At 37.1% G+C, this 26,082-nt stretch overlaps 1 protein-coding gene across 6 annotated transcripts in view; it reads right to left on the bottom strand.

The window, feature by feature from the left end:
• Positions 1–457: 457 nt before the first annotated feature.
• Positions 458–26,082, bottom strand: part of cpeb3 (cytoplasmic polyadenylation element binding protein 3) — a 42,778-nt gene continuing 17,153 nt past the window's right edge. For 4 of the 6 annotated variants that reach the window (XM_067420829.1, XM_067420827.1, XM_067420831.1 and 1 more), the window contains exons 4-11: positions 22,071–22,127; positions 17,726–17,749; positions 8,908–9,075; positions 8,515–8,604; positions 4,283–4,401; positions 3,515–3,629; positions 3,158–3,339; positions 458–970 (exon numbers count right to left, since the gene is read on the bottom strand). In XM_067420829.1, coding sequence (XP_067276930.1) covers positions 743–970; positions 3,158–3,339; positions 3,515–3,629; positions 4,283–4,401; positions 8,515–8,604; positions 8,908–9,075; positions 17,726–17,749; positions 22,071–22,127 — 983 coding nt within the window. In that variant the 3' untranslated portion in view covers positions 458–742. The remainder of the gene's footprint in view (positions 971–3,157; positions 3,340–3,514; positions 3,630–4,282; positions 4,402–8,514; positions 8,605–8,907; positions 9,076–17,725; positions 17,750–22,070; positions 22,128–26,082) is intronic. The other 2 variants (XM_067420828.1, XM_067420830.1) reach the window with 1 other exon arrangement.

Below are 26,082 nucleotides of genomic sequence, written 5' to 3' on the forward strand. Positions count from 1 at the left end.
TGACGGTATGGGTTCATACCACGGATTTAGCAGCAAAGCTATTGCAGCATTACATGTAGATAATACTAAAAAAACTCATAAAAAATATTTACGCGAACAGAAAAAGATGCATGCGTGAGGTATAACTATTCATTTCAACATGGAGAGCAAATGGTGGTTTACTTTAATAACTTGGGTGTTTTTTTTTTAACAGCTCACCCAACATGATTTTCTTAATGATTTACTTTTACCTTTGGTAACTTTTTTTGTCATCATCTGAAGGGGAATTTCCTGCCACTCTTTTATTACAATAAGTGCATGCTCCTTTAAAAAGGCTGACACTCAAAAAGTATTATCTACGTGTATATAGATAAATATAAAATAAAATTTTTTGTTTTTGTAAATTTGATATATATATATATATATATATATATATATATATATATATATATATATATATATATATATAAAACACTGTCTAATGTTGCCTATATAGAGCACTAAACCGATCAAAATGAGAGAATTAAAGCACAACATCCTGATAAGCGTTAACATCGACTGTTTGTGCCAAAGTGCAACGTTTGAGCGCGCAGACTCAAAATTCATATTTTCCTAAATGTTCGTAAGCAGAGAATATACTTGACAGAGATATCATGATATTTGTTTTCTAAAAACAAAAGATGAGAGGGGAGATCCGTGTGTGGTTACTGGTAATGGTGTTGAAGGTGTTTGGTGGGTGGAGAGGGCGATGTGACGGTTGTCATCAGCTCCAGCGGAAGGACACGTGCCGAGGCCGGTCTCCACCTTCCTTCACCAGCGGTTTGTGGAACTCGCGGCCGGCACGCGAGTGGATGCTCGCCCAGCAGTACTCGCAGTAATACTGCAGACAGGTGACGTTGGCACAGAAAAAAGGGGCGAATTTTCCTCCGCAGCGAGCACCCTGACATTCGTCGCACATCTGATCGTCCAGCACATACGGTTTCACCTCCACCTGCGGACACCGGCAGAAAGAGCCATTATAGACAGCTAAATTCAAAGCTACATCCTACATTTTGTCGAATATATTTGCAACGCAGTCTTACATTAATTTAAGTCTTAAATGAACGTAAAGAGCTGTGAGATAATTGGACGTGTCAGATCCGCGTCATGTGCGGCAGGTCTTAAAGTGACAGCAGCCTAAAAAACTGTTTGCAGTCTGTCATTAATGTTAATCAAAGAAAGAAATAAGAGAAAAATCACTCACTGCTCTTGACTAGATTACTTTTGTAGCTTTAGTAATGATTAATCTATATTTTTTAATGTTTACGAAATGACATGGGTTAAAAACAACGAAAACTATTTTGACAGGGCAAGTAGAAATCTGAATCGGTCTGACTGGGTCAATAGAAAAAAACTGAGCCCTAATATATTGAAGGGTACAGGTAAATGTGGCGTTTCCTTCTGGAGCATCGTGAATGTTTGAATATAACAATTTTTAATTTAAGTGAACTTAAAACAATCTTCACATAAACGCCACATTTACTTGTACCCTTCAAGTTCACTTAAATTAAAAATTGTTATATTTAAACATTCACGATGCTCCAGAAGAAAACGCCATGCATTGACAGCCAGGGGGTGAAAACATTTTGAATTTGAAGATTAAGGTAAATTGTACTTAATTTGTCTTCCGGGAAACATGCAAGTATCTTCTATTGCTTCGGAAGGGCAGTACTAAATAAAAAAATATATACATTTAAACAAAATAAGAAAAAATTGGACATCTTCACCCACAGCTCTTAATGCATCGTGTTCCCTTCTGTACCATCAGTGGCCGTTTCACCTTTTTTATTGTTGTGTTTGAGTCCTTCAATTGTCCTCAGCGTGAAAAGATGGATATCAAAATCATACAAGTCACTGTTGGGGAGGCTTCAAATATGCAAAAGATATTGGAAACCTGAGGAATTATCAGGATCTGGAGGATTTTTCTGAGGAACATTGGGCAGTTTAACTGCTCAGGACAAACAAGTGACTCAAGAACAAACATCACACAACAAAAAAAGGGAATGACACACACAGTATTGAGAATCACTGGTTCATCAATTTTAGAATGTAGTAAATTTTTATAAATGCAGCATTTTTTTGTCTTGTGGACTATAACAACTATATCATGGTTATAAAGCAGCACAACTGCTTTCAACATTGATAATAAGAATTGTTTCTTCAAATCATCATATTAGAATGATTTCTGAAGGATCATGTGACACTGAAGACTGGAGTAATGATGCTGAAAATTCAGCTTTGGAAGAAACACAATCGTAAAGGCATAAACAACATTTTAAAATATATTTAACCGATTCGACTCAACACCCCACCGGTGCGTCCAATATTACATCATAATCATTCAAAATATGCTGCAGAAACGGTTATTTTAAAATGTACCTATCCCAGACTCACATATAGTTTGCGAACAGTACGTTAGTTAACATGTCCACCAACAGCACTAGTGTTGTGAACTAGCATTTGATTGTGTGACAGTGATGGAGGGCTGATTCTGGGGAGCAGCCAGTTTTAGTCCAGTGACCATCCGCTATTTACTTCTGAATAACATTCCCAAAACAGTCCAGTAAGTCCAGTGTGTACATATGTGCGCAGGAATAGCATGGAGCTATAATTAACAAACGCCACGTCTGAGACTTCAAATGGCTGTCAGGCCTCCAGAAGCCCATGGTCATGTTGATTACACACAGTCTGCTCTGGGGTTTCCACTGTCTGTATTGTTGGCTGTATGGAAACAGCCTACAGGAAAACCACAGTACAGAAACTGCCACTATTCAATCACATCCAGAATAGTTATAAAAATACAGTATAAAATCCTCCACTATCAGTGCGGCATTCATAGCGTTCTGCACATTTTTTAATGGCCCGTGATTAAGCAGATTTCCCATTGGAAAAGTGTTTTTTCTCTGATAAACCCTAGCTGCTTTTCAAAAGGCATCAAAGTTCACGTAGTTTGAAGTTAAATGTCACATCATAACGTGCCGTCGAGGGTATCGCTTTAGCTTGATGCTTCATTTCATAGAGATCAATGCATTAGGAGTCAGGAAAAGTCTGATCTGAAGTGTTTTTGCTGCATCGTGTATAATGAGATCCTTTGGAGAGTTCATTGTGATTCTGGTGGCTGATATACGAGCTCACTCACCCGTTTGTCAATGTCATTATGCTGCAGCTGGACAAATCTAGCGCTGATGGCAGCGATGTAGCTCTGCTGATTGGAGAAGGCCACTCTGCCCGCCCCTTTGGGGTATTTGAGTTCTGGGTCAGTGTCAATGCCAGCGTAACACACACCTCCATACAGTCTGTCCATGATCATAGCCAGCTCCACTAAACAGACACATGAGAGACACAGCATTATACACAGTCTGATGGTGATCAGAATCAGAAATTCAGAAATTACACTTATAAACACTGGCACTATGTCCATGAAAACACTATTTCACATCCTGACCAGCACAAGAGAAAGAGAGAGAGAGAAAGAGAGAGAAAGAGAGAGAGAGACCTGCACGCAGAGGCCGTGGAACACCTCCCACAAAGATGGTCTTGCGTGGGTCAAGAGGCTGAGAGCCATCCATCACAAAATCACTGTCACTCAGGTTCCACGGGCGAATCTGGACCTAAGGAGGAAAAACAGTTGATCTGTAAAAGATTGTCAATATAGAATGCTTGTTTAAGCCCAAGCAGGACCTAAGTTTGGCTAAATTTTCAATTCACACCCTGACTAAGACACATTAGGGGAAGCATTTTAATAATCCTATGAATTCATACAAGGAAATGCATAATCGAATCGAATTGTATCGAATTTTAATGTGAATCGTCTCGAATTGAATCGTTCTGAATTGGCAAAAATCGTTCTTGAATCGAATCGAAAACCTACGAATCATGAATCGAATCAATTTGCTGCCTACCAAAAGATTCACAGCTCTTTATATATATATATATATATATATATATATATATATATATATATATATATATATATATATATATATATATATATATATATATATATATATATATAAAACACACATACTGTATATACATACATAAATATATACATGTGTGTGTACACGTATACATTTTGGATAGATAGACAGATAGTGATAGATTAGATAAAGTGATAGACAGAGAGATGGATATAGAGAGAGAGAGAGAGAGAGAGAGAGAGAGAGAGAGAGAGAGAGAGAGAGAGAGAGAGAGAGAGAGAGAGAGAGAGAGAGAGAGAGAGAGAGAGAGAGAGAGAGAGAGAGAGCGCGCTGGTTTCACTCACTGGTTTATCTTTAATAGTGGGGCTCGAGACACACAGGTAGAGTTTCCCATCCTCCTCGATGCAGGCGTCAATGAGGGCCTGGACTGAACTCTCCTCCTGGAAGAGCAGGAAAGCATAACCTGCAGAAGGAAGCACATAAGAGATGAGACAATCCCTGGCTGAGTTTCAAAAGCCTCACAGGAAGCACAGAACCGCTGCAAAAAATATGCATGTGTATCATTCTGAAAAATAACAGGAAACACAAATTCCATCTTTAAAGAGTGTATGAACTAATAACTGATGATCGGAGTAGGAAGATTAAATAAGTTGAGACTTAATCTCATCTCCCATGCTCATTTGTTCATTCCCTCACAGGCCCGTCATCACAGACAGCACAGACGTTAACAGAACAGGCCAAAAACTAGCTGTGGGAGGAGTTACGCTGAGGTGAAATCAGGACAGATTGGAGTGGCTTCTGTAGCTGAGGAAATGGAATCGTCTGAAACTTGCCACTGTCACATTACAGCTACTATCACGGACATAAATTAAATATTATAGTCACAAATTTTTAAAGCAAATTCCTTCTGCCTAAAGATGCAGTTTTTAACATTAACTATAAGATACCCTCTCTGTCTCTATGCAGTTTTATGACATTTGCTGTTATTATGTTATGAATTTTAGCCCAAATAAAATGCAGGACCAGGATTATTCATTTTATACTGTAAATAAAAAGTCCATATAGCCTGTAGTTTTCCACTCACTATTCTGAGCCTAAACATGCACTTTGCGCATAGACTGCTTTTTCGACCGTATATATGCTGTTTGTCTGTGAATTCATGATGTCCACCATTCTCAAGTCCTTCTGAAGGAGTGTTTTTCCACTATAACACTGCAGTATGAGAACATCAGGATCAGAGCCAGCTGAAAGACCAGAAGAAAGAAAAGAACCAGGCGTTCTGCCTCAGGGAAAGAGAAAGAAAGAGTGAAAGAGGCAGCCGAAAGGAGAGAGAAATATGAACAACCTTGGAAAAGTGCATCAAAGACATCAAAAGAAATTTCAAAAGGAGATTCATGTACGAGCATCAGATTTAATACAGCCAGAGGTTTCGCCACTGAAGCTTAAATATAAGAAAGACATAATAAAAAACACATTCTGATTGGATTATTCTACTCGGTTAGAGATCATTATGAAAAAGAAAATATATTTGATGTGTTAAATATATTTTAAAATATATTTAAACAGTAAATGTTTTTTTTTTATTATTATGATTATTAATATATTTCCCACTTCAGCCTAAATTAACTACTGTGTCCTCCACAAATGTTTTCATAATTTGTATATGCTTATGTATTCTGAAGTCCTTCAGTAGAGAACAGTGTTTTTTGTTTTAATGGTGTAATTCTTTCATCTACCAGCAGGGGCTAACTAGACCATGATAACCAGATAAACCTTGACTTAAAGGGATAGTTCACCTAAATATGTACATTTCTGTCATCATTGACTCACCCTCAAGTTGTTCCAAACCTGTGTGAGTTTCTTTCTTCTGTTGAGCACAAAACAAGATATTTTAAAGAATGTTAGTAACCAGACAGCTGACGTGCCCGTTGACTTCCATAGTATTTTATTTTCCTACTTTGGAAGTCAGTGGCTACCGTTAAATATCTGGTTACCAACATTCTTGAAAATATCTTCTTTTGTGCTCAACAGAAGAAAGAAACAAGTTTAAAACAGCATGAGGGCGAGGGCGAGTACATTTTTGGTGAACTATCCCTTTAATTTCCAGCCTGTTTTCCAGGTGGTCTCTGAACAGAAGCAGCTCTTCAATAAATCTCAGTGTTACTGATAAGCATATAACAGCCTCACGAAGGCATTTAATCGCATTTAACCTTATTTAACGTGTTTAGAGCCTCAGCACTGACCTCAGTCCTGCCCACTGTGAGTCATGATGCTTTACACAACACTAGATGGAAAAATGACCAGCATCTTCCATTCACTCAGTCTGGATCAGTGTTTCTTATGAGCTGGAGGAACAATGAGCACATCTGCAAACAGCAGTTACACACGGTGACACGACGGCTCAGGCACGAAGACTACACCAGTCCAAATATATAAAATCCACAAGTGCAGATCATTAAACATAGCACAAATCTCATAAATGAAGAAAAATACAGTGGCCTCAGAGAGTACTTGGACACTTCAGCCATTTTTACTGTGTGAAATCATTGCGTTATTTAACAAAATATCCAACCAAGTGACATTTATTCATACATCAACTAAAATAACCTTGAGATTCTTGGTTTGATCATTTATTATGGCATGCATACAATTTGTAAGTTTAAAAAATAAACCACTATAGACAATCTAGAAAATTGGTAACACTTTGCTTTAGGGTCCAATTCTCACTAATAACTAGTTGCTTATTAGCATGCATATTACTAGGAAATATTGGCTGTTTATTAGTACTTATAAAGCGCACATTAAAGGGTTAGTTCACCCAAAAATGAAAATTCTGTCATTAATTCCTCACTCGTTCGACACCCGTAAGACCTCCGTTCATCTTCGGAACACAAATGAAGATATTTTTGTTGAAATCCGATGGCTCAGAAAGGCCTTCATTGACACCAATGTCATTTCCTCTCTCCAGACCCATAAAAGGCACTAAAGACGTCGTTGCAAAGCCCATCTCACTACAGTGGCTCTACAATCATTTTATAAAGTGATAAGAATAGTTTTTGTGCACAAAACAACCTAAACAACGACTTAAGCTTGGAACATACTCTGCAAGAACAAAGAAATTGTTCCAGCCCTGGGAGCGAGAACTTTTTTCTCTGTTCTTGCGGAGTATGTTGCAGATTTTATATAGTGATGGGCCGATTTCAAAACAAAGTTTCGAAATCGGCCCATCACTATATAAGTCGTTATTTAGTGTGGGGTTTTTTTGCGCACAAAAACTATTCTCGTCTCTTCATAAAATGATTGTAGAGCCACTGTAGTGAGATAGGCTTTGTGACGACGTCTTTAGTGCCTTTTCACAACCATTGGTGGTGGTTGAGGAGATTCCCCCCTTCAATGTAAAGCGCTTTGAGTGCCTAAAAAAGCGCTGTATAAATCAAACTAATTATTAATAAATTTTACGGGTCTTGAGAGAGGAAATGACATTGGTGTCAATGAAGGCCTTTCTGAGCCATCGGATTTCAACAAAAATATCTTCATTTGTGTTCTGAAGATGAACGGAGGTCTTACGGGTGTCGAACGACATGAGGGTAAGTAATTAATGACAGAATTTTCATTTTTGGATGAACTAACCCTTTAATGCCTTAATCTGCATGACCATATTTTATATCCCTTAATCCTACCCAATACCTAAACTTAACAACTACTATACTAACTATAAGAGCAGTAATTAGAAGTTTATTGAGGCAAAATGCATAGTTAATAGTTAGTTAATAATTAGAATTGAACTAAAGTGTGATCAGAAAATTGTGTTACTAGCTGCCAAATTAACACAAACTGCATAAGCAGCTTACACAACAAGCTATTTTTTACTGTAAAAATCCAAATTTTAGCATCCCTCATTTCTTATTAATCTCTTTATAGAATTATAGTTTGGGTTTGGTTTAGTTACTTGTAATTATGCATTATTCACTGTTATTACTATAGTAAGTACATGTAGTAACGTATCATGAAATAATGCATTTAATGAATCTATATCCTACAATATACATTTATGTAAACAATATAATTTATTACATATCATCTGGTATATCATTCAATTATTTATTTAAATAATTGAACAATAAACATTGTTCAAAATTTCAATGGTATACGTGGACTGTGCCTGTGCTCTGTTTACCAGCCCAATCAAACTCTGTCAGCTCTTTCCAAATGTACTCACACCAACATGTACGTGAGTTACATGATGAAATGCAGTTGGTCTCTCCCTCTAGGTGTGTATCTGTAAGTACTTGTCTATGTGCGTCTGTTCAAGCCACAGTAATGAACACCTGGAGGCCCTGTGAACCGATAGAGACCAATCTGACGCACAGAACACAACAGCTTCCTGATGCTCAGAGTAAACACTGACCACACACGCATCCACACAATAGACTCATTTGAGGTGCATGTCGACTGTGATGTCATACTTTCACTTCTCAAACACAGGTGTCCAGGGGAATAATTCTGACACTGATTTGTTAAACGTTTGCAGCTGTATTAAAGTGCCGCAGGAGAGATGATGTCATGATGTCATTACCTTTAGGAGGAAAATAGGATTTGCTCTCTGCTTTATGAGGCCAGTCCACCACCAGGTGACCGTAGCGACGGAAACTGTTGGTAATTTCATCTGTAGGAAAAATGGAGAGTATTTAAACCAAAAATATGGATTATGTTTAAAAAAATGATGTGGTATTGTTTCTAGAATGTAGAATAATAAAATAAATGAATTTAATACATTTTGGAATAAGGCTGTAACATAACAAAATGTGGAAAAAGTGAAGCTCTGTGAATACTTTACGGATGCACTGTATGTAAGCAAATATAGGTATCATTTTATTTCTATCATTTTCTCTTCACGATACTCTATCTTTAAGACACATGATATGAAAGGTTCAGCCCTGAGCCGTGTGTGTGCGCGCAAGTCATGTACCTTCATCAATGTCGGGCGGCAGTCCACCGACAAACACCTTTCTGGAGTAGCGCTCCATCCTCTCTCCGTTCTGACAGCGGGTGGGGGAGCTCAGGCCAGGGGTCAGCGTCTGATCGCCATGACCGTCGTCCAAGAAGCCGTCCTCAAAAGGAAACAGTGAAGAGCGACCTGCAACAGGAAGCAGAGAGAACAAACAAGAAAAAGAGAAAAGGAGGAATCACACAGGACAGGAGATGAAAGAGAGAAAGCCAGAGAAGAGAAAATGATTAGTGGACAAAAAACAAAAAAAAAGACCCCCCAAAAAATGTGTTATATTATATACTGCCGTTCAAATGTTTGGGATAACTACAAATTATTATTAATTATTAATATTAATTAGGGCCCAAGCCCTGAAAGGGCGCAGAGCCCTATTGTTCTTCTAAGGATTATTATTATTATTATTATTATTATTATTATTATTATTATTATCTTTTCGCCTTTTGGGCATTTTTGGGGCACTTAACGTGCTCGAAAACTCTTGAAACTTTGCACACACATCGGAATGCGCGGCCAACAGGGTCTGGTAGAGGCCTTTGCCCCGGGCGTGGCAGGGGGGCTCAACAGCGCCCCCTTGAAAAACAGGGTCTATATATTAAACACACTTGCACGTACATGTATGAAACTCGGTACACTTATAGATCTCATCGGGCCAAACAACTTCCGCACTCATAGTCATAAGCTTCGCCCAACAGGAAGTGAGCTATAATGGGTTGTTCGGAAAACGCATGCTCTGGAATTTGCGGTACTCCTCCTAGACGATTCATCCGATCAGCACCAAACTCGGTCAGCCTGAAGTCAAGACACTGAGGATGCTAAATTGCGAGCAACTTTTTGATATCTCAAACGGTTTGGCCGTGGCGAAGAGACAAATTTATGGCGAGAAAAGGGAAACAGGAAGTGTGTTATAACTTTTGCGTACATTAATTCATTTTGATGAAACTTCAGCTGTGTGTTCGTTGTAAGAGGCCGATCACATGGATATGACTTTTGTGAGTCAAAGTTATAGCGCCACCAACTGGCAGCAGGAAGTGTGTCACTTTTGTCCAAAGTGGGGGGGTTAGTTTTATCTACATTCACCAAACTCGGTATATATATTGTACATTTCGAGCCGGACAACTTTCTAATTTACAGTCATTAGCTCTGACCAACAGGAAGTCAGATAATTTGGTTGGAAGATAACAAGAAGTGGCAAAGCGAGCTCTGAGTTTTTACCTTCTCCTCAAAAGCGATTCATTCAATCTCCTCCAAACTCGGACAACATAAAGTAAATATACAGAAGATGCTAAAATGCGAACGGTTATTGGATATCTCAAACGGTGTTCCCGTAGCAAAAGCCTAAAAAACACAAAATAAGAACACAAGTGCCTGGTTCATAAATAAGGCTATACTCCCACCTGCTGGTTATTCTCTATATCACACTGTTTTTTTTTTTTTTTTTTTCAATACTTATGCTCTCACTTAAATGACCAGTAGAGGGCAATATTGTATAAGTTTTCAAGCAAAAAAACATTACCTCTGTGTGTGTGTGTGAATGGTTTTCTAGCCTGGTGGGGACTTAAACCTGAATGCACACAGACTCATGGGGACTTCCCAATGGGTACAAAAGCTTATAAATCAAACAGAATGAGTTACTTTGAAAAGGTGAAAATGCAGAAAGTTGTGTGATGGGAAGGTTTTGGGGTAGGAGCAGTGTAGGAGGACAGAATATATGGTTTGTACAGCATAAAAACCATTACATCTATGGTGAGTCCCCAGAAAAAGATAGTGAACCAGACATGAGTGTGTGTGTGTGTGTGTGTGTGTGTGTGTGTGTGTGTGTGTGTGTGTGAGGGGCAGGGGCAGGGGTGGGGGGGGGGGGGGGGGGGGTGGGGGGGTTGTTGTGGATGGGGGGATGGGCTGAGCTGATTTGAGTTGCCTGCAGCATACTTCAGCATTACTACTGTGTGTGTGTGTGTGTGTGTGTGTGTGTGTGTGTGTGTTGTTCTAGCCTGGTGGGGACTTCAACCTGAATGCACACAGACTCATGGGGACACATGTCACTGTAGGGGCCTAAATTGAGGTCCCAATGGGTACAAAAGCTTATAAATCATACAGAATGAGTTCTTTTGAAAATGTAAAAATGCAGAAAGTTTTGTGTGATGGGTAGGTTTAGGGTAGGAGCAGTGTAGGAGGACAGAATATATGGTTTGTACAGTATAAAAACCATTAAGTCTATGGTGAGTCCCCAGAAAGATAGCACACCAGAGACCAGACATGTGACTCTGTGTGTGTGTGTGTGTGTGTGTGGTGTGTGTGTGTGTGTGTGTGTGTGTGTGTGTGTGTGTGTGTGTGTGTGTGTGTCTGATGGGGGATGGCTATTTTATTGCTGTGTGCTTTGGCCAGCATTAAAGGATATATATATATATATATATATATATATATATATATATATATATATATATATATATATATATATATATATATATATATATATATATATATATATATAATTTTTTTTTTTTTTTTTTTTCTGGGTTTGAATAAAAAAATGGAAAAAGTATGGAACCAGTTAATTTGTAGAGCATTGACAAAATCGTTTTATATAATTAGTTTCGTAATTGTGAAAATACAAATATAAAAAGACCTTTAGATAAATACTAAAGTCAACTCGGTCAACATGAAACAAAGGACACTGAAGATTTGACAGGCATTGACAATATTTTTTATATAATTAGTTTAATAATTGTGTTAATACAAAGAAGGTGGGAGTATAGCCTTATTTATGAACACGGCTGGATAAGTCTTTGAGAAAAATGTAAAAAAATAAAACACTTGGCTAGTTTTTTCTATAGTCACCAAACTCAGAAAGAATACAAATGTAAAATGAATGTACTTTTTGTATTTTTTTTTATCAATATATTGGTTTTCTTTAACATTTTGTATTTGAAGATTAATTCTTAAAACTAAAATACTAACATAAAAAAAACACATTTGAGTTTCTTTTTCAAATAATTTTCTCCGACCATTTAGATTTTATTATTATTTTTTGTTTAAAATCTTGTTCAATATTCATGTTTTTCTAGCCTGGTGGGGACTTCAACCTGAATGCACACAGACTCATGGGGACTCGTGTCACTGTAGGGACCTAAATTGAGGTCCCAATGGGTACAAAAGCTTATAAATCACACAGAATGAGTTCTTTTGAGAATGTAAATTTAATTTTTTGTTTCAAATCTTGTTCAATCGGAATCAGACTATGCCTCTCTCTTTCTGTCTGTCCTTACCCCCCCCCCACTCTCACTCTGTGTGTGTGTGTGTGCGTGTGTGTGTGCGTGAGTGTGTGTGTGTGTGGTGGTGGGGGGGTCTCTCTCACTCTGTGTGTGTGTGTGTGTGTGTGTGTGTGTGTGTGTGTGTGTGTGTGTGTGTGTGTGTGTGTCACCTTGTCTCTTGATTGTCATAATTTAACGCTTTTATATCATAGGCTATCACAAATAGCTATCACTTTGATGTGAAAAATAAGTTAAAAAAACCACACAAAATATAACATATCTTTAAAAAATATACAGGCCTTCTGGACTTACAAAATTGTGCATGTATATTACTCTTACCTGACGCTGATATTAAAATCATTTTTGTGGTTTCTGTGATTTAGATTTATTTATTTATTTATTTATATTTTTAAAAATATTGAATGCCACACATATTAAAATAAAAACATGCATGCTTTTTACTGCATAAGACTGGTGAACAAACAGAAGCTACGGTAGGTCAAAAACACAAAGAGAAGTGTAAGGATAATACAACTTCAGCATTTGGACAGTGTTCTGCACTCATTTTGAAATTGACATTTGACATCATCTGACATAAAATTAGTGAATAAAATGTAATTGATCTCATAGATGTGACTGTTGTGGTTCCTGGTCATAGCAGCACCAGTTTCTGCAGTTAATGAGGTGAATTCAAATGACTTTGACATAGTCCTTTTATTTTTTCCCATATTAAATGCCTATTGGCCTTCTGCGCACAGTTAAGCTGATGCCACCGGGGTGGCGGTGCCCCCGGCTTGGGCCCGTCATCGCTGCTCGCAGCTTTAATTAATATTATTACTTTTAATTTTTGTCTAAAACAAGAAATGTTTCTTGAACAGCAAATCAGCATATTAGTATGATTTCTGAAGGATCATGTGACACTAAAGACAGGAGTAATGATGCTTAAAAATCAACTTTGATCAAAGGAAAATATTACATTTTAAAATGGAAAAATATTTTACAATATTAGTGTTTTTAAATGTGGCCTTGGTGACCATAAGATACGTTTTTAAAATTAACAAAAAAACTAAAAACCGACCCCAACTTTTGAACGGTAGTATAATATGCATTTCAAATGACATGGATTACAATATATTTGAGTTAAAAATGGTTAATTAATTTAGATATTACATGAAACTGGATTGTTCAAATGTGAATTTAAACAATTAAGCTTTCAGAAAATTAAAAAAACAAACAAGCCCATAACATTTTTTTAATCCCACAAAATTACACAAACAATCCATTTCTTTTTTGTCTTAGTCATATTTGTGAAGTGTTAACCTGAAGACATGTTTAAAAAAAGATGTGATCAAAGTGACCACTTAGGCATTACTATCCATAAATTAATAAAACAAGGAACATTTTCATATTGCAATGCACATAAATAGTGTGATCAGAGGCATTGTCACAGTGTGAGGAGAGCATGGTAAAAAGACCTTTGGACACAAACACTGACTGATATCCATTTTCCATCTAAATTCCAGTTCATCACAAGCAGTATTATAACATTTTAATATGCAAAGTTATTTACTTCATTGCCATGATGCTGTTTTAATTGATCTTTTTTAAAGTAAGAAAAAAACATGATTGTAAATCAATTTATTTTAGACAAATGGAGAGTGAGTAGATTTTCATTGACAAAAATAAAAGCATTACAGAAATAGAAAAACATTAACTAAGGGTGTGTTCACACATGTAGTTTGATTCATTAGGTCTGGACCAAAAAATAAAAAGTAGTCCTGGTCCACTTAGCATTCACATTAGCATTTTAACATTAAACCTAAAGGCATAGAGATACAGTGGATACGGAAAGTATTCAGACCCCCTCAAATGATTCACTCTTTGTTATATTTTTAGCAAATATTGCAGCTTTTTGCTCAAATCATTTAAGTTCATTTTTTTGTCAATGTATACACAGCACCCCATACTAATAGAAAAACACAGAATTGTTGACATTTTGCAGATTTATTAAAAAAGAAAAACTGAAAGATCACATGGTCCTAAGTATTCAGACCCTTTGCTGTGACACTCATATATTTAACTCAAGTGCTGTCCATTTCTTCTGATCATCCTTGAGATGGTTCTTCACCTTCATTTGAGTCCAGCTGTGTTTGATTATACTGATTGGACTTGATTAGGAAAGCCACACACCTGTCTATATAAGACCTTACAGCTCACAGTGCATGTCAGAGCAAATGACAATCATGAGGTCAAAGGAACTGCCTGAAGAGCTCAGAGACAGAATTGTGGCAAGGCACAGATCTGGCCAAGGTTACAACAAAAAATATGCTATACTTAAGGTTCCTAAGAGCACAGTGGCCTCCATAATCTTTAAATGGAAGACTTTTGAGATGACCAGAACCCTTCCTAGAGCTGCCCGTCCGGACAAACTGAGCTATCGAGGCAGAAGATCCTTGGTGAGAGGTAAAGAAGAACCCAAAGATCACTGTGGCTGAGCTCCAGAGATGCAGTCAAGAGATGGGAGGAAGTTGAAGAAAGTCAACCATGACTGCAGCCCTCCACAAGTCGGGGCTTTATGGCAGAGTGGCCCGACGGAAGCCACTCCTCAGTGCAAGACACATGAGAGCCTGCATGGAGTTTGCATGGACTCCATGATGGTGAGAAATAAGATTCTCTTGTCTGATGAGAGCAAAATATAACTTTTTGGTCTTAATTATAAGCGGTATATGTGGAGAAAACCAGGCACTGCTCATCACCTGTCCAACACAGTCCTAACAGTAAAACATGGTGGTGACAGCATCATGCTGTGGGGGTGTTTATCAGCTGCAGGGACAGGACGACTGGTTGCAATCGAAGGAAAGATGAATGTGGCAAAGTACAGGGATATCCTGGATGAAAACCTTCTCCAGAGTGCTCAAGACCTCAGTCTGGACCAAGGGTTCACCTTCCAACAAGACAATGACCCTAGGCGCACAGCTAAAATAATGAAGGAGTGCCTTCACAACAACTCCGTGACTGTTCTTGAATGGCCCAGCCAGAGCCCTGACTTAAACCCAATTGAGCATCTCTGGAGAGACCTGAAAATTGTTATCCACCAACGTTTACCATCCAACCTATCAGAACTGGAGAGGATCTGCAAGCAGGAATGGCAGAGGATCCCCAAATCCAGGTGTGAAAAACTTGTCTCATCTTTCCCCAAAAGACTCTTGACTGTATTAGATTAAAAGGGTGCTTCTAATAAATACTGAGCAGATGGTCTGTATACTTAGGACTATGTGATATTTCAGTTTTTATTTTCAAATAAATCTGAAAAAATGTCAACAATTCCATGTTTTTCTGTCAATACGGGGTGCTGTGTGAACGTTAATGAAAAAAATACCTTAAATGATTTTAGAAAATGGCTGCAATATAACAGAGTGAAATATTTAAGGGGGTGAGAATACTTTCTGTACCCACTGTATGTTCACAACCTATTTGGTCTTTTTTTTCTTTTTTTTTTAACGTATATTTCGCGATGGAACTTACAGAATATTTAAATCCATGCTGTGTGTGGAGATAAATGCACTCGTTGTATGTGCGTAGCCTACATATGATGCTATTTTGACCAACTGAGAACTCGTGAAGAGCGTATGAAATGTGTACAGCAGCAAGAATCCCAGGAGACGCGGTTCTGATGCCTGTCCCGACCTGAGATGGACAACATCGCGACTATGACAAGAAAAACAGGTATGCTTGAGGATGCGGTCCTTTTAAGGGGCAAATCTTGTGACATCATGTCCTATTTTTGGTTTGTTATCATTAGGGCTGCACGTTTTCAAGTTTTTCATTAACCGTTAACCGAGGCCCTTAGCGGTTAATAGGCTACACGGTTAACCATAGTGTGTGTCAGGGTTATTTTTAGCTTAACGTTATTAATTTGACGACCACCATCTCCGTGAACGCGCCTATAGAGAGAAATGCACATCATGGATTACATAATCAGAGAGTAGCCTATTTCTTTCCGTTTTAAATTGTTAAAAGACATTTCAAGTTTCTTAAGATCTATTTCATGTCTGCGAGGCGTACGCTGAGTTTCGTTAAATTAGGATGAGATGCGCTCCAGTTCACGAGCAATGCGAGTGGCCGCGAGGGCGCCTGCACGATTAGAGCATGTAACGTTAGTAAAATATGCAGCCGAGAACGATTCACACAGACACAGCATTTTGACTCGCGCGGCTGAGCCTCTCCCGACAGAGAGTTCAAGCATCTGTGGACTCGTCCCTTCAGCTCTGGCCATCTTGCTTTCAGTCCGCGATTAGCTTTTTTTGTTTTCTTCATTACAGTTAAAGTAACGTCTGCTTTTCTCTAGTCATTCACAAGTTTCTCACTTCAAACTTTCTTTCTTCTGCTCCGTTATGCACAGCGCACGCGGCTCCCGCTCTGCTTCTGCCCTAATGCGACTTTTAGTCCAGTGCGACGTATGTTATTTTCCTCTTCATGACGCATTTTTTGACTGATGCGACTCATACTCCGGAGCGACTTATAGCCTGAAAAATGCGGTAAGCACTGCATCGCAATACTTGCATTTTCCCCCGTCACTCTCATTTTTAAAGTGCTCCCACGCTTTCTTTGCCCGCTTAGAAAGCTGGTCATGACTTCTTCTTGTGGATATTACAAATGTCTGGGAGCGCTCTGGCGGTGGGGTGCAAACATATATTACAACTAAATTCAAGGCACGTAATTGACGCCACTTAACCGAGCAAAATGTTTCACTCGGTTACGCAATTTTTAACGGTTAATCGGTCAATCGGTTAACCATGGACACCCCTAGTTATCATGTCTTTGGTCCATGTTGCTTTCATATTTCAGTCAAACCGAACCAGAGTTCGTCTGGAAGAGGATTGACACCCATCTTTTCTGTGTTCTCTGTCCGCTTGTTTGGTGTTCAGATGGCAATGTTCACACTCATTCAAATGAACCGCACTAACAGAGCAGTCGCACCAGGGTTCATTTTAATTGAACAAAACAAGTGTGAACACACCCTGAATCCATCATGCCACATTGGGAACTTTCAGACAGCTTTAGTGATTGTAGTTTTTAGATGTTATTGGCTCATGGTGGAAAAGGGGTATGAGAGGAGCACTAGAGCAAGAAGCAACACATGTGAGGTGTAAACCCTGTGACACAGAACTGGATGACAGAATTAGTCCCACACTTGAAATGAGAGGTGAAGTAAGCCTGTATGATTCACTTCAAAAAACTTTCTAAATAATATTTTAATGATTGTTGAGCATTTTGTTAGGAAATCAATGGCTAACATATTCCTTGGACTCCTTAGTTTATATGCAATAACAAAAAATAAAATAATTCAATTATTAGCAAAAAACAATGGCAAAATGAACATGAATTAATGCATTCACTGCACAAAGGAAGCAGATATTATGACCCCCTCCCCACATATGTTCCTGTGACCCTTAGACAACGAACAAATCAGCCATAGCAAAAGCCCCATCATTTCTGCGAGCACAAACATAAAGAAGGCGTCAGGTTACCTCTTCTGCGACCATAACTCCTGGCTGCTCGAGAGCAGAAAGACGGGTGAAGATAGAGTCAGAGGGGATAGACAGATAGAAGAGGGAGAGAGACAGACATGGGGTTTTCAAGCTCGGTTTCACTTGTCGTTGCATTATGACACACTTCATAACACAACACTAGTATGCATTGCATTGCCGGCAGAAATGTCATGGGTTTTTATAGCTAGTTTTCTCTTTCAGGTGAACAGAATCTTCTTGATCGAGTTAAACGTGGCAGAACTGTTTAACAGCAACACATACAGTTTAATGACAGACTATTGAAATAAAATTCTATTGGCCCCTCAATTTAGTTTTTTTTTTTTTTTTACAATTTATATTTTGTAAATTGTAAAATGTATTATATATTTATTTAAATTAACAATATAATATAATATAATATAATATAATTAATATAATATAATATAATATAATATATAATATAATATAATTCCATCCATGACATTTTTCAAATGTTTGGGGGTCAAATATTTTCAAAAATCTAAAAGTATATATATATATATATATATATATATATATATATATATATATATATATATATATATATATATATATATATATATATATATATATATATATATATATATATATATATATATATATATATATATATATATATATATATATATATATATATAATCCCGAAATTCCTTATATTGAATCAGTAATTTGTAATTATTTTATGTAAAAAATATATATATTTTCTTTTTCTGTGACTAAAGCTGAATTTTCAGCATCATTACTCCAGTCTTCAGTGTCACATGATCCTGCAGAGAGCATTCGAATATGTAATTTGATGCTTAATAAATGTTTCTTATTATTCAACAAATTCTTATTAGCAATGTTGAAAACAGTTGTGCTGCATTTTTCAGGATTCTGTAATCCTGAGATTAGAAAGAGTAGAAAGTTAAAAAAGATCATTCATTTAGATTATTTCATGATAATATAAATGCTTTCGATCAATTGAATGCATCCTTGCTGAATCAAATAATTAATTTTCTTTTTTTTAAAAAGAGAACCCAAACTTTTGAATGCTATATAAATATATCCACACATTTTAATCAAAGAACGAGTTCAACGATGAAAGTATTTTATCAATGAATTCATTAAAAAAAAACTAACAATCTCCTGATGGTTCCTGATGTAGACTCTATGGTCTAAAGAGAGCTAGAAAGATGCTCCAACAACCGTATGACATTTTCAGAGTTGGATGTATTGTTTTCATTCTGGGGCGTCTCACTTTTTGGGTTTTCATTAAAACAGTCCGCCCGTAGTCTCGGAGTACACAGAAACGGAGCCGTCTAACTGCCGTGTCAGGGGTCTTATACTCCTAGCAACAATGAAAGGAGAAAGCTACTGTGTCTGGAGTGAGTCAACACCCACCCGCAGAGGGGTATTTGACTGTTAGGCAGCAAGAAAAAAAAGTTCCAGTGTCTTTATTGTTAAAGAATCACCACTGTTACATCTAGCAAGGGCTCAAGAGTGAGAAACAGCAACTTGAGTAAGCCCCTCGGGCTGATTCTCAAAACAAGTCACAGCATATCACACACAACCTCGACACTGGGATAGTCTGACAAACTCTGAGCTGGTCAAAAATCAAAACTCTGTCCTCTAAACATGGTGCGAAATCAACACCAGTCACCAGCCAGAAATGTTTGTGCGGTGATAGGTAGTTTTGCTTCATCATGAACCCAGACCATCAGAGGAATATGATGGGAAAATCTATTTTCGTGCATCTCACGTCACTCACTTCAGATATACGTGCGAGGGCGGCGTTCACAAAAAACATCATGTGTCCATCTGACAGCACCAGGTCGATGTAATCTGGTGTTAGATCGATGTCTTTAGCTGCTACAGCACGTCTCAAACCATGATTGACACATTATTAAGACACCGTGTTGGGTTATAAATAGTTCATCTTTTCACATGCAGGGCAGCATATCAATGTCAGATTTAAAACAGACCAATCAGCTAAATCTGTGGCACTAAACACATGAAGAAAAACTAAGTAACTGAAAAGGAAATACATCAATATATGTAATATAATATATGTGAATTCTTGTTTGCTTTCGGTTTACTAAGACGTAAATACAAGTGGAGAAATAAGGGATTCAAATTCACTTTCAAGAGCAATGCCAACTTAAATCGGGTTCATATTTGCTCCACTAAAAAAAGGTTGTTTCCCATTTCTCAAATTGTTATGTACACACACACATTATATATATATATATATATATATATATATATATATATATATATATATATATATATATATATATATATATATATAAGACAGGGTTAATATAGTTCACTAAAACGGATAAAAGCGTCTGCTAAATGATTAAATGTAAATGTAAATGTAAATGTAAACTAAAACTATTAAAACACTTCTGTTAATTGAAATTAAGCTTTAAAAAAAGTAAAAAAATATATATATTTTAGATGAATAACTTATTTCAAACTTAGCTGCCAAGGAAAGTGGTGTCTATATGTGAGCATATATGCATTTAAACTATTTTAAAATTGTATAATTATATTTTAGATATTTTTATATTAATATTAAATAAAATAATCTACAATGTTATTATAATAACACACATATACACATAAATATAAGTATGTAAATTGCAAAATGTAGGGAGATTTTTATTTTCCAATATATACTATAAAAATGTGCCGGTTCAATTTGGGCAGTGGCTGGCGGGCAAAACCTTTTAATATCAATCCTGCATCTAAATCATTTAAAAATATACATTCTAGAGTTTAAAGACCGCAACCTTCAGCCTGAGCAACCTCAGACTTTAAAGGTGAATTCATACAAACAGACATGGAAACTATTTTCCCAGTTAAATTGTCTAAATTAGAGGTTTTAAGGGTGGTCTCGAGCCCTGGCGGCTCCTTCCTGTGCCGCTTCCACCAAACGGTGTCCATAAAACCCACGAATGACATGCCAGGCCTCAAACATCCCACTTGAAGCTTTGCAGTGGTACCTACAGCAGATATGCAGATAGCTACTACAACCATCAGGCTAATGAGCACAATTATCTCGAGTCATCACTGTGACCCCGGTAAAACTGCTCCTGGCGTTTCCTCCCTTTCATGTTTGTTGCTCTGGCCATACGCCGTTTGCTGAGGTGGACTGTGTGTATATAAGCTTTCAGGGCTGCTAATCATAGCAGGGGAGATGCTCATGTGTGCGGTTTGGTGGCACCACAGGAGGAAACAGAGCGTCAGCACATTTCATTGGGGCCTAAAGGACACTACTGGAACACGGAAATGGGTTTTGCATTGGCTGATATGAGAAAATATAATGCTGATATTTATAGCACAACATTTTAATTATTATTAATTTAATTGCTCAATTAAGGCCAATTCACATCGCAAAACCCAACAAATGTGTTTGCTGGCATTTGTCTATGTCAGATCAGTGTTTGCTGGTGCCTGTTGGGGCAGTGTGAACATGAGTTATTTTTTTTTTTAAATAAAATATTTAATCCAATTGCCAACTTATCTGTTGCCATTTGTCAGTGGGCTGTGAATTTGCCTTTAAACTGTATTCATTGGTAGATTTTGAAATAGACACAAGGGGGAAACATTTCTGTAGCATGTGGCTAATGGTATTAATTAGCCGTTTAAATGTCTGAGAAGAAACTAGTATACAGGCCTACAGATCACCAAATAACCATAAACACCACCGTTCGAAACATTTGGATCATTAAAAAAAATCTTAATTTTAATCACTGAATTAATATTTTTTTTCAGCAAAAATGCATTCAATTAATCAAAAGAGACAGCAAAGACCTTTAAATTGTTACAAAAAAAATATATATATATATATATATTTCAAATAATGTTTTTGGATCCTGAAAAAAAAAAACAATTACAAAGGTTTGCACAGAAATATTGATGATTATAATAAATTTTTCTTGAGCAGCAAATCAGCATAGAATGATTTCTGAAGGCTCATGTGACACTGAAGATTGCTGAAAATTTAGCATGGCCATCACAACATAACTTTTAAAATACATTAAAATAGAACATTTTAATATTTTGATAATATTCTACAATATTACTGTATTTGAGATCAAATAGATGCAGTCTTGGTAAGCACAAAAATTGAACTTCTTTCAAACACATTATAAATCTTCCCATCCCCAAAATTTTAAAAGGTAGTGTATATTGAATAAGATGGAATATATAACAAGAAGTCTTTGCTGTCTTAGAAATCCAATACTTTGTTCATCTGAAATGAAAAGCCTGTGTTCATTAGCATTAATGCAGTACTGTGATAGAGAGAGATGCTCACCGTTCGGTGGTAATATATGTTCAGCTACGGGATGGTGAAAGTTGAGACCCATGCGTCCTACAAAGAGATGAGAAGAACACAAACCATGAGAGTTATGACACCACTGAGACACCTAACATGCTGCAAACCAGTTTATTACCTTTTTAAACATGACATTCTAGTTTAATTCACTAAACTATCATGAACACCAAGTGTAAAACCAAAAGAAAAAAGCAAAAAAAAGATATTTTTAGCCAATTCTCCCCGAAGACACATTTCTGAAGCATCAATGAATTTTAGCATACAGATCTTTAAAGCAACTAGTTAAACTCTAACTAGTTCTATAATCGAGAATGCAAGGCATATTTCCGTTGTATTATGAATTGTGTTCTAGCACATCTCAAAATGCTGACGTACAGCTGAATTATTACCCAAGCCCATAAACAAAACACTTGCATTTGGATTTTCAGAATAAAAACTCTATTTCTTTCTAAATGAGGACATCCCCACGTGTCCCCAAAGGAATTGTGTCATATTAGAGCACATCTAATGCATCCCCCCAAGAATAGCTAAGCAAACTCACACATGGATGCTCTGTTGCTACATGTTGAGTTCATTTGCATGGCTGTAAAACAGCTGTTGATTTATTTTCAGTATCACAGAGCTCCAATGTGCCAGCATTAGCAGTTTTGGTTACAAATGACATCAAAACTCTTGTGGGATTCCAGGGAACGCTGCGAGCAAGCCTCGACGGGCTCTTACGCAAATTCTGAACCGTCGTAAGTCACATTTGCAAACTTCTTCCCTACAGCAGACAGAATCCCAGAGACGCTCTGCCCTTCAGTGGTTCAATCAATGCCAAATAATGACGAGCGATGAGAAACGTGCAACGTGGTGCGGTTTCAACAGGTATTTGGCCCAGTGAGATTGTAAGACGAACAGGGCAAATGCTTCCTAGCTTGGAAGTGTTGTTGGGGTTAGTGTGCTGTGCTATATTTAGAGTCTCAAGTGAGAACCAGCAGCTGTGTTGGGAGCACGGTTCTTCACATTTGGACAATTTTCTCAATAATTCAAATCAAAAGCAGTGCAACCATCAGGACAAGCGCCAACGTTAGCCAAAGCACCCAATGATATTAATACAAAGGTGTAAAGTTGATTTCTAAATGAAGACAGAATCACGATTACATTGTAAGACATCAGCACCTTGTAAGAGACCCATGATTCATCTCATCAACAGCACAATGTACTTTAAATAAAGCCTACGCTTCCGTCATCTGAATTAAATGTCACTGCTGAGTCATTTTGAACACACAATACTCCCAATAAACAAACAGCTGTTATTAGTCGATGTCTTTCAGCAGATGCTTGCTAAAAGGTTGATGTCAATAGTGTAGAGAAGTCACTTCCAAACGCTTTTCAAGCAGCTTTCTGTTGATCAACGTTATGAATTTGCATGACAAACTTGTTGCGAAATGTGCTCAGGGAAATATTTTGCACTTAAATTAATAGTTATATCAGTTTCATAATTTATTCACCCTCAAGCCATCCTAGGTGTATATGACTTTCTTTTTTCAGCTAATCTGAGTTATATTAAATAATATCCTGTAATAATAAAATATCCTGTATCCTGTTTGTAATGACATTGAATAGTGCCTGAGTTTTGAAGCTCCATCCATCCATCCATCCATCCATCCATCCATCCATCCATCCATCCATCCATCCATCCATCCATCCATCCATCCATCCATCCATCCATCCATCCATCCATGGGTTAAAGGGGTCCTATAATGCCCCTATAAAGTCTCTGATGTCCCCAGAGTGTGTATATGAAGTTTTAGCTCCAAATACCCCACAGATAATTTTTATAGCATGTTAAAATTTTACACTTTACACTTTTTGAGGGTGAAAAAACATGTAGTTTTGTGTGTCCCTTTAAATGCAAATGAGCTGCTGTTCCCACCCCATTTCAAGAAGAGGGAGGAGCTTCAAGGGCTCGTGTTAGCAGCTCCGATTGCCTCATGCAGACAACACACTGAAAATGTCAGACACTGTTCTTTTTTTAATGTTCAAACTGAATTTAGACAATGATGGAGAGACTCAAGAAGAAGTGACAATATGTAGAATGCAACAGGATGTTTCTGAATGGTTAGTGATGTCACTAAACCACAAATAAGCTTGTTTTAGTTCCTACCAGTTGTTTGTTGCAGTCCTTAAAAAGAGATTTCTTTAAAAAAAAAAATCTCCCTTTGCTTCGAACTTTGAGCGTCGTAACTTTGAAAGATGTTGTTTATGCTCAAACAGCAACATTACACACTAACTAAAGTAAAAATCATAATCAAGGACCCCTTTAATAAATGTCTTCGTTAGCAAAGTTAAAACTATAAATCACTGGCTTCTGGCAATGGCCATGCGCGCGTTCAGGGTTACCTCTGACGTAGCTCCTCTTCTCTTATCGAAATCCTCTGACATATTCTTTAAAACTTTTTTGGCCCCACTTTATATTAGGTGGCCTTAAGTACTATGTACTTACATCAAAAAATAAGTACAATGTACTTACTGTGTTCAAATTGTATTGCAAAGCACTTTTGCTGATATTGAGGTGGATATGGGTAGAGTTAGGGACAGGTGTGGTGGGATGGGTAAGTTTAAGGATATGGTTATGTGTAAGGGAAGTGCCAACTGTGTAATTACAAATGTAACTACAGAAATTAATTACAGATGTAATTACATGCAGGTATTTTTTTAAATGTAAGTACAATGTAAAAACATGTATGTACACAATAAGTGCATTGTATCAAGTGATAAATTACAATGTTAGTACATAGTAGTTAAGGCCACCTAATATAAAGTGGGTCCACTTTTTTTTTTAGACTTCTAAGCCAGTGATTATAGTTTGTAAATTTTTAAATATGGACATTTTTCTTACAGAAAACCCATTGCTTCACTTCAGAAGACATGTATTAACCCTCTGGAGTTGTATGGATTACTTTTATGATGGATGGATACGCTTTTTGAAAGTTTGGGTACCATTTAATGTAATTACAAAGCTGGGAAGAGCCAGGATATTATTTAATATTACTCAGATTGTGTTTGGCTGAAGGAAGAAAGACATGTACACCTAAAATGGCTTGAGGGCAAGTCAATTATGGAATAATTTTCGGAAAAAGAAAATTCAGTAATTACATGAATTCCAGCTGAAATTGGAATTTGGCTGTGAAAATTCACAAAGCAGTGGTATGTGACCGCACTTGTACATTGCATTAAATGTATACATGTATTTTACCTATAGCTATTCAAGGTCATTATATATTTCGAAATCATCTTGAATTTAAGTGCACATTTTCTCATTCATTTAGGCATAAAACACACAGCTTAATCTTGTATCTAATGCTATTTAGTTTTTCCGGTAATCTAATCTGTATCTAATTTGGAAGATATTTTGAAAGTTTCACTGAAATACATGTCATGGTGTACTAAAGGAAAATGGACAAATACTTCCTTTCCAAACTACATTTGGTTTAAACATAGGAGACACTATGGAAGAATTTGCATGAGCAAATTTGAGGTCAAGCAGATAATGGGACACACTTACACCGTGTATACACCGGACGTGGCAAAGTGATCATTGCAAATCCAGAACAGAAGTATTACGAGTGCTTGAAGCACATAAGAAAAAGAACAGGGCGTCAGTTTAGAGTCATGAATTTAACGCGTAGCTGCATTGCGTCACGCCACTGTTTATAACCTTACAATGGATTTAAATATTTCAGAGTGGTTGTAATTCTGGGGCTGGTTTCACTTGTTTCAGACTTCAAGACAGCTGGAAAAGAGAGTCGGTAGTGAATAAGTCTCTAACAGACTGCAGCTGTAGTTCTGACCCAAAGGTGACATGATGAACAGAAAAACTTAAGAGCATCTCTGCTGGTGTAAACATTACCCATCTGTAAAATCTGACAAAAAACAGATGGTAGCTAGATAGCCTGACATCATCAGACTCAGATTCTAGTCAGAATATGAGTCTGATACTGCTCCA

This window comes from Pseudorasbora parva, chromosome 17, assembly GCF_024679245.1.
Source record: "Pseudorasbora parva isolate DD20220531a chromosome 17, ASM2467924v1, whole genome shotgun sequence".
NCBI classification, from domain to species: domain Eukaryota; kingdom Metazoa; phylum Chordata; class Actinopteri; order Cypriniformes; family Gobionidae; genus Pseudorasbora; species Pseudorasbora parva.